Genomic DNA, 13,179 nt, shown 5'->3' on the forward strand with positions numbered 1-13,179 from the left:
TATATAATATTGTTCGTGTTCTCATGTTAAGATCATTGTCTAAATTTTCTTGGCATAAATCTCGTATTTTAAACAAATAATTAGTTTATTGGATAGTCATCCAAATTGCATCGGAGGGGATCATAACTTCTTATTACTGAGGAATGAATGTATCTTAATTAGGAAAAAGAAGATCAAGAAATACACCATATAGGCTTGTACGGAAATCTAAATGTATAGACAGCCATACATCATAGCTTTAATGGAATTTATTTTTATGATAAGGGAAAATTTATATTTCTTTCATGTGTATTAGCGTCGAATGCCCATTTTTCATCATAAATAAGCAATTTTCGCAACATTGCTTGCCACATGTTTGATGGAACCTTAACAACCAAAACAATGTTTTTCGGTGATTATAGTACTGTTGTGGCAAATAATGACTATAGCCTAAAACAAGTTATGATGCGACATTAACATGATCATTGACATCATGTGACATTAATTATAGTACTCATAGATCGATCATCTTCCGCTCATTGACATTAATAGTCGAAAGATTGATGCAGTTAATGTCACATCATTCAACTATATAATACTTTCCCAAATTATAGTCCCTCTTTGTGGAAAACCAACTCAAATAATGAAGACCCATTATCTAAGGGCTCGATTATTAAGACTTGTTTGGATTCGAAACTCATTTCAACTCATCTCATCTAATCATTACAATGTTTCTAAATTTTCAAATAAAACAAAATAAATTATTCACTTTTTCAAATCCCAAAACAATAATAATATTAAAAAATAATATTCTAACAATATTTATTCTGCTATTCACAAACCATCTCAACTCAATTCTGAATTCAAACAGGGTCAGAAGAACTTTTCTAGGAGGAAGGCAAACATTATCATTCTTCAAACATCTTTCTTGGTTAAGAATTTCACAACCTGATACAAAATAAATAAAAAACACATGCAATTGTTAATGAGTCCGGTCCGCCCCCCGGTAACCGGGGAGAGGGAATTATATTGCCTTGGCCTTATATATAAAGGGGCCTAGGAGGCCAAGACAATCCAATAACTTGAATACAATTTCAAGTTTTTAATAAATTGTATATATTTATATACAATATATTTATTTATATATATAAATATAAAAAAAACACATTTTTTATATATGTGGAACAGAGCGGGGGCGGGGCCCCCTTTTCATTCAGGCCCCAGCCCCGAGTAGGCCTTAGATCTCCTTGCGAGGTGAACAAGGGCAGGGTAGCAAGGTACGGGGCCCTGCTGCCCACCCTTAAGTGTGGAGATTACTTGTGTAGTTGCACGTTACATTGCACCACGTTTTGTAATTCTCTTCTCCATCATTATTATCATCATTTTAATACCTATTCTTGGAGGTGATGAAATATCTCAAGCCCATAATGGGTCTTCAAGCGTTGTCAAAGATGGAAGGACTCATTAGGAGGAAAGAAAGAGAGAAGGACTGAGAGGACAAAAGGTTGAGAAACAAAAAGTATCAGGAGGAAAAAGATGAGATGTGGCATAAAAGAGAGAGGATGTGATGTAAAGAGGCAAGGGGCTGAGGATAAAGGGAGGGGGCCAGACGAGTTTGGGGACAGACTGCTACTTCGACATCTTCTTCAGCTTTTTCAACCTCGCAACTGGAGCTCCAATGATAGCTTCTTCACTGGAAGATTGATTTTGATTTCCATTGTACACTGAGGATGTAAGACTATAAAACAAGCATATTATAGTGGATTCTTCCCCCCCCCCAAACGTGTAACTGACAGCTAGAAATTTATTGGTGGAATTTCTATTGACTTTAGGAAACTCGTGAAAATCCCATAAGTTTTTACGAATCTACCTTTCGCACAAGTTTTAGTCTGTCAACATAGTAAGTGTTATCACTCACTATGATGCTAGAAATATGAGTTTAATTATTTGCGATAGTTAGAAGTGTCAATGTATGTTATGGTCTACGCCATTTGATTCAATTGATTATTTAGGATTTTATGGCGCAATAACTCATTTTCATAATTTTGGATGTAACACCTGTTCAAAACTACGAAATTATTTTTAGGGGCATTTTGGGGTTAAATTTCGGTAAATGATTTTCACTGTAGGTTAATATGAATATTTAAGATTTTTTCCAATACTAAGTTTATTATGTTTTTTTTTTTAAGTGAATAGTAACCTGGATAAGCTCACCAATTGCAGTGTTTTCAAAATCACAATGTGGAATGTCAAAATTCAATTAGAGAAGTTTTATTTGGACACTTGGCAAGATCTTAGCCACACATAGTGAATGGTATTAGACACTTGGCACCATGAGGAACCATTGGATGGATTTGTGAAGGAAGACAAGGTGTGAGATCATGCCACCTAAGCAAAACTTTGTTTCATCTAATCAACCAAATTGTGCTAGACCAAAGAGGGTTTCAATTCTAGCGAAACACTAAATGGTTGGGATACAATTGATATCCCAAAAACTTGGTTGAAAACGAAACCCTAAATGGTTTTCCAAACCCTAAAGTTGGCCTCCAAACCCTTTTTAATCCGATTTCTAGCATTGTGTTTAATCACTTGATTAAATCACTTTCACATGCTATTAATTAATCAAATCCTTGTTATGACATCATTATCCAACTATGGCATTTTAAACCTTGCAAATTTTATTGGACCAAGAAAAAATTGATTTGGGCTTAATAGCATCCCAAACCCTAACCAAACCCCAAATTGAAGCCTACTTAGTTGAGGCCCACGAATTTGGCCACCTTGGCAAAAATTCTTGAAGAAGTTTCCTCCCTCACATGGCAGGCCATCCACTGCCCTTGGCTACACCCAATAGTGTCTTGATGTGAAGGAGAAGTCCACCTCATCAACCTCCATACCTCGCAGCTACTGTAGGCAGTTCTTGCCCCTTACTATTCTCCACTTTATGTTACATAGCCACATTCAATCAAGGGTCATTCAAGCCCATAACTTCCCCCTCCAAAAGTCTGAAGTCGTGCAGGACACATTTCACTCTATTTCATCACTTATTCACCCCGTTCTTAGAGAGAAACTCAAAAGAGCTCTCTCGGACAGATTTCACGATTTTTTTGCACAATGACTCATTCATAAAAGTTGTTCTTCTTTGAGTTTAGTTTTCATGGATATATTATTACTCTCATTCCATGCTCAGTGGTCGATCCAAAGTATTCTTAACCATGGAAAGGTTATTCTAAGCGTGAAACTGGAGAGTATGTTATGTTTTGAAAATTTTGACCAAGCTAATGACATATCTTAGTCCGAAAATTTAATGGTGTGTTTTAGCATGTATTTATGAATGTTCATTGGGGTTTTATTGTAACACCCCGTGTTTTAGTGTATTTTTAATGGAAGAATTATTTTTAATGATTCAGAATTTATTCTCTTGTTTTAAAATTATTAGATTTTTAATTGGAATATTTTATGATTTTTGGTTTACGAAAATTATTTTTGAACTGCTTTCCTTAAATTAATTATTGTTACATGTTTAAATTTCTTCTCGAATTAAATTAACTTATTATTGGGTTTAATTATTTATTTTCATTTTAATCATTAGGTTTGAATTATTTTATTTCACTTACTGTTTTAAAGTCGTTTCTATTAGATCATTTTTGTGACCCAAGATGTGAGGATTGGACCTCATTTCTTTCTCTACATTTTCTCTTTCCTCTTTTATTTTTCCTTCCTTTTTCTTTTCTTCCTTTCTTTTCTTTCTTTTCTTTTTCTTTTCCTGGCTTCCTTCCCGCGCATCCCAGCCCCCTCCTTCTCTCCCGTGCGTCATTCTTAGTCCACCCAGCCCCGCCACGTCGCACCACCGTGAGCGACACCGCCCAGCTCCCCAGCTCCCCCAGCCGCCGGCGACCACCACCCTTTGATTTCAGCCCCAACCGCGCCGCCGTTAGCCCCCATGTGCCACAAGAAGCCGCGGCACCTCTTGTGCTCGCGCGCTGCCGTCGCACCAACATTGGCCGCCATCTTCTCACCACATCATCCTCGACCTCCTAGCAATCCAATGGACCCAACCCCACCTCCGATCTATCACCGGTGAAGCCCCACCATCAATATTTTGTTTTGGGTATTTTTGCACTACAACCACCCTTTGCGCCGCCACTCACGGCCAACCACTACTACCACTAGCTTCACCGACATCACTAGGCCCTACCCTATCAATCTCGGGTCTTCGTTTGCACCCGTTGAAAAGTGGGTATCTGTGACCCACGGCCATAGTGCATTTTGCTCTGCAGCTGCATTTCCACTTCTTGCACCTCCGTGATCCTCTGGAAATTATTATATAGCGCTGTAAGTATTTTTCAAAGAATTCTCGTGAATTTAATGTATTTTTGCACTAACACATTACATTGTGTTTAAACTGTTAATTGGTTGTGCCGGACTAAGTCCGAGGAGTAAGGGGGTCGGTTGGATTGGATGATAGAGTTGTTTGTGTGATTGGTTTATGCTACGAAATTTGTTGGCTATTTCGGATTTAAATATTGGTGTTTTGTGTTTGATGTGAGTTATGGTGGATATTAGTGATTTTACAGAGTGATGATATATTTTGGGATTATGAACGTTTTAAGTTTTTAGGAATTAAAATAGGTTATTTAAGAAGCTTAGGCTTAAATATCAAAATCTGTGATTGATTGGAAAATTATGGAAATTATGTGATTATTTTTTATAGGTGATGATTTATAGTCGACTCGACATTTTTTGAGGAAAATTCTGAAAAGCTAAGTTGTCCAGGTAAGCGGGGTTCCTATGCTAGATTTGCATAAAAATAAAATGGACTGAGGTTGATTTTTGAAAATAAACATGTTTTGTTATGAAAATATATTTGAACTACCTCAGTTATTTGTTCTGCATTACTCATGAGATTCTGTTTAAGAATAAAGTCTTTTCTGGCATGACTGGTATAGACATGAGCTATTTTGCATTTTATTTCTAAACTGTGAAAAAGAGAGCGAATATGAAAGTTTGTGCATAAAATTATGTTATGTGATTTCTGAAAACTCTGTTATGTTCTGAAGATGTTCTGTACTCTGATATGATATGATTTCTGAAAACTCTGTTCTGTTCTGAAGGTGTTCCGTATTCTGATATGATGTGATTTCTGAAAACTTTTGGCATGACATTCTGAATCGGGATGTGGTTTGTGGATGGTGACCTATTTGACCTACCACGGGTGCTAATAGTGGCTTCTGTTTGGGTTGGTACCAACTGTTCTGTTTCTGGTGCACCCACTTCGGAAACAAAGTGGTTTTCTGGTGGTTTTTCCTGTGTGCACACTCGGGGCTCCGAGAATAAATAAGGGGAAGATTCACATTCTGTTTCTGCTCGGTTAGGTACTGGGGTTTGCACAACCCTACCACGGGGGTTAAACATGGTCTCTGATGCGATATGATGCTCTGGTACGATGGTGGTCAGTTATGCTATGCCAAAAGAATTTGAATAAGATTATTTTTTAACTTTCGCTCTGATATTTTTATAACATGTTCTGACTCTACATTCTAAAAATAAAGTGTTTTGTTCTGCATTCTGAAATCTGTAAATGCTTATGTTTACATATTAGTATATGTTCTCTGCTTACTGAGTTGTTGGTAACTCACCCCCTCTTATCTCCAATATTTTCTGATGATTTTTGGATATTTCAGCTGAGGATCAAGCTATTAAGAATTGGGTGAGATGACTTAGGAATAATGGATTAAGAATAGAAAGTTTTCGATGAGTATTGGTGATTTTTTATAATTATATTGTTGAAATGTGAGTTTAAGTGATATGTAGAGAAGTTGGTAATTTTTGGGGTTACTGTATTGAGGATTTTATATACGAGTATGTGTGGTTAATTAAATTTAAAGTGCTTACGTTTGACTTGAAGCTTTTGGAAGGGTATTAGTAACGTTGGAGTTGATTATCAGATAATATGAGTTAACTCTCCAGACTCTCAGGGACGGAGCGTTACATTTATTGCATGACTAAAGCTTTTGATGATAGATTTCCATAGATCTAGAAACTTGAAAATTGGAAGTAGAAAAACAGTTTTTGTTTTGAGAAAGTTTGAATATTTCGTGGTTTAATCTTATTCCAAAGGCTTTGGTCTTTTTATGTGATGATCCTAAGCCTATTATATACATGTTAGGATGTTATTTTGAAGATATTTAGTATTATTTTTAAAGATATGATTTTTCTATGCAAAGTTTTCGGTTAGGCCTAAGATTTGATGTTTTTGGGTTAGATCAATGTTTTATTGAGTTTTAGACATGTGATTTTAAGTTTGATGGTTGGATCTTCTTTATGACACATTTTGCAAGCCATGTAATTTTTTATTTTGAAGATCACATGTCTTTAAGCCATGGTTCAAGAGATTGATCAAAGTTAGTTGAGAGAAAAGTTTATGTTTTTGGACTAAGGGTAAAACCAAAAACTCCTAGTGTTATTTTATGATTTTTGGTGACTTTTTTTTTATCATTTAAAGCATGGTTGATCTTAGGATGATGTTATGAATATGTTAGAAGTAAGATTTGATATTTTTGGAATTCTTGGAGATGTTTTGAATAAGATCAAAACTTTAGATTCAAGGGTTTGCTTTTAGTTAAAAAGTTTGGATTTTTTTACTAAAAAGTTTTGGGTTGATGATTAGTATGTTCTTGTTGGATGTTTTAAGTATGTTTTTAAACTTAGGATAGGAAGATATTTGTTGCAAAAATTTGGTTTGATCATGAGTTTTGAAATTAGAAGAAGTGCGACAAAAATCAAGGGAAAAATCTTATGGATGTTTCGGCCATAGTGTGTTTTCCATAGTTGTGATTTATTTTAAATTTTTATGAGTTGATATTTGAGTTTAGGACAAAATTTACATGAGAAATGTAAATTTTAGAAATTTTTAGAGTTAGGATGTGAAATCCTTAAGTTCGGGATAAAATAGTCATTTTCTCACATGTAGAGGGTTAAATGGTAACTTTACTCTAAGTTAGCTTGTTGTCATGCTTCTAATTATTAGTGATTAAATTTTAAATTTTTAGAATCACTATTTTCAGTTCCTCGTGTTTCGCGCTTTATTCTCTTAGAATGCGATGATCGATGTAAGTTAGCTCTCAACTTACTATTAGTTTGCTATGTATGTGTGATGGGTAAGGAAACTACAATTTATGTTCGTATGTTGTTATATATGCCATGCCATGTCGTTATATGTGTATTTATTACACCATCTATTCTGTCACGTATTGTTATAAGTTGCAAGTATGTCATGTTACGTTATGTCATCTGTTACATGTTATGCCATGTTATGAAATGTTGTCTGTCATATGTTATGTCAAGGTATAAAATATTTTTTGTCAACTATGTCATGTCTTTCGACTTATGTTATGTAATCCCATGAGATAAGAATACGCAATTATGGTAACCCCATGAGATAATAATACTCAATTATGGTAACCCCATTAAATAAGAATATGTTATCATGGTAATCTCATGAGATAAGAATACGCAATCATGGTAATCCCATGAGATAAGATTACGCAATCATAGTGACCCCATGAGATAAGACTACTCTATCATAGTGATCCCATGAGATAAGAATATGTTTCAAGCTCATATTTATGTCATGTCATGTTACATTCAAGTTCATGTTATGTTATGTATGTTCACGTTCATGCTATGTTTCAAGTCCATATGATGTTTCAAGTTCATGTTCATGTCAGATTATGTTCACGTTCATGTTATGTTCAAGTTCACGTTCATATTATGTCATGTTCACGTTTACGTTATGTTTCAAGTTCACGTTTATGTTATGTTATGTCCAAGTTCATGTTCAAATTATGTATGTTCACGTTCATGCTATGTTTAAAGTCTATGTTATTTTTCAAGTTCACTTTCATGCTATATTGCTAGTCTATGTTATGTTTTAAGTTCACGTACATGTCATATCACGTCAAGCTATGTTTCAGTTTCAATTCAAGTTATGCTATACTTACTTACGACCTTGACTATACATTCATGCTTTTACTGCCATGTATTTATTATTAACTTGTGTGGAAGTTTCTTGTTAACTTGCTGAGATTTGTAATCAAATCTCACCGTGGTAGTCCCAACTACCATTCCTCCCAAATGGTAGACGATATGTGAGGATCAGAGTAGGGAGTAGATACTAGCAGACTAGAGGAGGTTAACTAGACGCAATAGATGCAACACAGAACTTGCAGCCTCCATAGTTAGGTCTTTGGATAGTATTCTGGCATCGTTAGTCGAGTTATGCGAGTTACTCAACGAGCTAGCCCAATAGTGTATTTTGGCAATGTAATTATGGAGTCAGGTCTCTGTTGTTTTGAGATTATTGTCTTCTCAGACCTATGCTGTAATCGTGGATGTTTATTATATGAAATATGCATGGATTCTATTTTAACTATTTGGGATATTATACGTTTGGTGCATAGTATTGCTCAAGGAAAAAAAATATCCGCTGCGAATATTACATAATATTAGATGCATGTTAGGAACTGTCACAACACCAAAGACTACTCCTCACCTCAACTTATAAGAGAAATAACTTAAATATTAAGACATGCTAGCTGTCCATGAAAATGCTATTTTAAAAGCTTACATGAAAAGTAATTAAGAATTCATAAGCTTCAAGCAAGGTCTCTTTGGTTCAAACTCACTTTGGGTTGTAGACATTAGGAGCTAAAAATCTGAAAATTCTCAACAATGGGTTTTGAATTTGATTTAGGCATCTCAAGTAGGCTAAACAAGCTTAAGAAACATGCCCTTTAAATCAACTTGTAGTCCCTCATTATAAGAAGGTTAGCTTAATAATATTTTGGACTCTTGGGTTAGGTAGAATTTAACCAAAAGAGGGACAACATAAATGGGCTATTTTTATGGCATGACATGGACTTAGGAATATTTGGAAAACTTTGCATATCATAATACCTCATGCACAATTAATCCCTTATATCTAAAGTAACTAAGCTATAACTTATTCACATAAGCAATATATTAAATAGTTTAGCTAAAACCTCCCATTAAAATTAAAGTATAGCAAAGTTACCCATTAAGAGACTTTAAAACCTTTAAATACTTAAGCTTATAATTTACTCACTTAATACCTTTAAAAGCAAGATATAAAATTATAGAACCAAGCAAAACCTCTAAACCAAACCTCTAGCATCCTAAAAGTAGATTACCAACCAAATCTCAACACAAGGCACATGATACCACGGATCAAGGCCGTGTGAAGCTAAACACGGATGGTAGTAGTCGAGGGAATCCAGGTGAGTCAGGGGTAGGCGGTGTGATTCGGGATATGCATGGGAGGTTGCTGTTAGCATTTGCTAAGAATCTTGGGTATGGCAATAGCACTTATGCGGAGTTAAGAGCACTGTTAGAAGGTGTCAAACATTGTAAAAAAATGAATTTCAGTGCAGTTGATATAGAAATGGACTCTAAAGTGATTCTGACATGGTTAGATAAGAACAGATGCGGTAGCTGGTATTTGGAGGATTTTTGGGAGGAATTGCAACTTCAGCTCATTGCTATGGATGTTCGGTTTATGCACATTCATAGGGAAGGAAATGCTGCTGCGGATTGGTTAGCTAGAAGGGGAGCAACTGATGGTGATGTGGAATGGCAGAGTATGGGGGAGGTTGCTCCTTTGTTACGGGGTTTGCTTAGAGTTGATAAATGGGGTCTCCCTTCAATCAGGCGGAAGAAATAGTTAAGTTGATCTGTGTGTGTTGTGGGTTGCGGCTGGTTTTCGTTCGTGCGGATTTTTGTTTCGTGGAGGACGAGTTTGGGTTTCTGTCGTGGTTTGTTTTTATAGGCAGTTTTTGTAGTAGCAGGTTTTTGGTTAGGTTAGGTTGGGTCTGCTGTGTTAGGTTGTGTTTTTTGTTTTTCGGTTTTGGTTTAGATATAAGGGTTGTTTGTAATTCTCGAGTCTCGATTTTGTAACCACGGTTTTCCTCCGCCATAAGTGAGGTTTTTTCAAAAAAATTGGGACGGGGTCACTAATGGACAGATGGCTTCCAACTCTTCTATAAAAAAAAAAAGGCACATGATACCAACATATATAATTTAAAATCACATTAATGATCACCTATGATTAAACCAAGTTTAATTCGGTTTGGGCCAAAAATAGGGCATACATATTTGTTTGCAATATAGGAATTTAACTACACCAAAATGCATGCCAAAACAACTTAATGAACTTCCAAAATCACTTTAAAAATAAATAACTCAAATTAGGATTTTTACCTTAAGCTCTTAGCTCCTTTCAAGTGGCAATATAGATGACCAAATGGTAGTATAGCCGTGTGGATGAAGAGCCAAAATAATAGAACTGTTTTAGCCCCAAAACTGAAACATTTGGGTAAGAAAATGGTGATATTCGAAACCCACATGTAAATCATACTAGGGAATAAATTAAAAGTATAGTACCTTCAATATTTCATCATTTGGAAGATGGAATCAAGCTCTATTTCCAAGCTTTGAGGCAAAAACAGAAAATGAGTAGGAAGGTGTATACTCGTATGGCTTGAAGAGGATGAGAGAAAATATTTTTCTTCTTCCCTTGCTATGGAGTCACAAGGCTTGAAGGTGATGAGATGAACTTGCTTTCTTGAAGATGGAAAGAGAAGAGGAAGGAAATAGGTGAAGGTTGGCTATTGCTTGCTTGGAGAGGAAGATGAAGCTTTCTATTTTCCTTGGGTGTAGACCGACGTGTAAGTCTAGAATGCCTTAGGATAGTTTTTATTTTTTCTTCTTCTCCTTTTGTGTTGCTTTGGACAGTGGGTGCAATGAAAGTGAAGTCAATGACTTCCTTAGGAGGCTTATGGGTCAAAGGAGCTCAATGGCTTGCTTTAGAAGCCTATGGGTGTAAAGAGCTTAATGGCTTGTCTTGGGAATCCTATGGGTGAAAGGGATAAGGGCTTTAGTTGCTTGGTCAAAACTTATCACATAAGCTTGGAAGATGGATGGTGGAGATCTATCCACCTCAAGAATGCTTTTCACCTACCAATCCAATGGTAGAGAATAAATGGGCCATTTGTTAAATAAATAAAAATTAAAGGGTTTAAGGGAAAATATTTCAAGGTCTTAAAAATAATACCCTTGGTTTATTTTAATAAACCATATTTTAAAATAAAACATACTCATCTTAAAATAAAATAATTGGAAGTAATAAAAATATCTTTATCTCAAAATATTTAACCTAAATAATTGATGAAATGACGTAAGGACCTACGTAGTAGGACTTGGGTATTACTACTCTAGCCCTCTTAAAAACAATCTCGTCCTCGAGATCGAACGTACTTCAAAGAAAAGGGCTGGGATACTTTTCCCTCATAACGTCCTCATGCTCCCACGTCGCCTCTTGATCGGTGTGGTGGTTCCACTGCACTTTGACCATTTGAATATTTTGTTGCAGAGCACCTGTACCTTCCGATCCAGGATCCTAAGCGGTGCTTCTTCATAGGAGAAATCTTCGTGTACTAGAAGGGCGCGTACTCAATCACATGGGAGGGATCATGCACATAGTTTTGAAGGATTGAGATGTGAAATACATTGTGCATGGCTGAGAATTGTGGAGGGAGTGCAAGGTTGTAAGTCACTGCTCCTACTCTTTCTTGGATCTCAAACAGGCCAATAAATTTGGGAGTTAGCTTGCCTTTCTTTCCAATCTCATCACCCCTTTTTCATGGGAGCTAGCTTTAGAAATACTAATCCCCAAATTCTTTTGCACACTCCTCCAGAATGCTGATGTGAATCGTGAATCCTGATCCGACCGGTCTTGGATGGAATCCCACGTAGTCTGACTATCTCCCAAACGTACAGTTCTGCCGCTTTGCTCATCGAATAGGTTATTTGAATAAGGATGAAGTGAGCTGTCTCGGACAACCTATCGACAATCATCCATGCTGAGTCTTGTCCACCCGGGGCTTTAGGAAATCCTATTACGAAGTCCATGCTAATCTCGTCCCATGGCCAAACTGGGATCGACACTAGTTGTAGTGTTCCTGAAGGCCTTTGATGCTCGGCCTTAACCATTGGGCACGTCAGACATTGAACTACAAAATTAGATACCTCCCTCTTCATTCAACTCCACCAATAATGTTGTCTCAGGTCTTGATACATCTTGATGCACTGTGTATAAGGACCTGTGCATCTCCCTCAATAGTAGATCCCGTAATTCTTTCTCTGTTGGTACGCAATGTCTCCCCTTGAATCGCAGGGACCCATCTTCAGAAACAATCTGGTCCAATACTGTCGGACCAAGAACCAGGGTACTTAACCTCACCTGTACATCCCTCATCATCTCCACTCCTAGCTTCTCCATGTCTAGGAGAATAAATTTCTTAGGGGTATACATGCTCGCAAGGGTACCAGAAGAAAACGTCCTGTTGAGGGCATCTATTACAACAATAGCCTTGCCAGGATGGTAGTTGGTGGCACCGTCATAATCCTTTATCAGCTCGAACCAACTGCGCTGTCTCACATTTAATTCCTTCTAAGTGAAGAAATATTTAAGACTCTTGTGATCCGTGTAGATCTCACAGCGCTCCCCATACAAGTAATGTTGCCAAATCTTTAAGGCGAAGACAACTGCTGCTAGCTCTAGGTCGTGGGTTGAGTAGTTGCATTCATAGTCCTTGAGTTGGTGTGAGGCATACGCTACAACTCTCTCGTGGTGCATCAGGAGACATCCCAACCCTTGGTGTGACGCGTCGCTATATATCACAAAACCACCTGTACCCGAGGGTATAGTTAGAATAGGCGCCATCACAAGCTTCTCTTTCAACTCCTAGAAGCTTTTCTCACACTCCTTAGTCCATATAAATTTCTCCCCTTGCCTGGTGAGCTTTGTCATGGGGACTGCAATGCGGGAAAACCTATCAACAATCTCTAGTAATCAATGTTTTGAATACGTACCGGACGTCGTACCGGTCAAGGCACTGGAACGAAATATTTCGGTACCGGTACCGTTCCGGGATAGCGTTTCGGAATAACGTTTCGGGATAGTCGATATATAAATAAATTATATATATAAATATATATAAAAATTATATTCCAAAATAATAGTCTATATATAAATAAATTATATATAACATATATATATAAATTATAAATAGTCTAGTCTGAATTAGGGGTTAAAAAATAAGTTTGTAGTTTGAAAAAAAA

At 36.6% G+C, this 13,179-nt stretch overlaps 1 protein-coding gene across 1 annotated transcript; it reads left to right on the forward strand.

The window, feature by feature from the left end:
• The first annotated feature begins 9,310 nt into the window (after positions 1-9,310).
• Positions 9,311-9,721, forward strand: LOC109014961. The gene has a single exon (XM_018997455.1). The coding sequence runs from the start codon at positions 9,311-9,313 to the stop codon at positions 9,719-9,721; it is 411 nt and encodes a 136-aa protein (XP_018853000.1).
• The last annotated feature ends 3,458 nt before the right edge of the window (positions 9,722-13,179 follow it).

Source organism: Juglans regia, chromosome 6 (genome assembly GCF_001411555.2).
Source record: "Juglans regia cultivar Chandler chromosome 6, Walnut 2.0, whole genome shotgun sequence".
NCBI lineage: Eukaryota > Viridiplantae > Streptophyta > Magnoliopsida > Fagales > Juglandaceae > Juglans > Juglans regia.

Bases quoted from the DNA above. Each gene is read 5' to 3' on its own strand.
- LOC109014961 (XM_018997455.1), top strand. From the start codon at position 9,311: ATGCATGGGAGGTTGCTGTTAGCATTTGCTAAGAATCTTGGGTATGGC.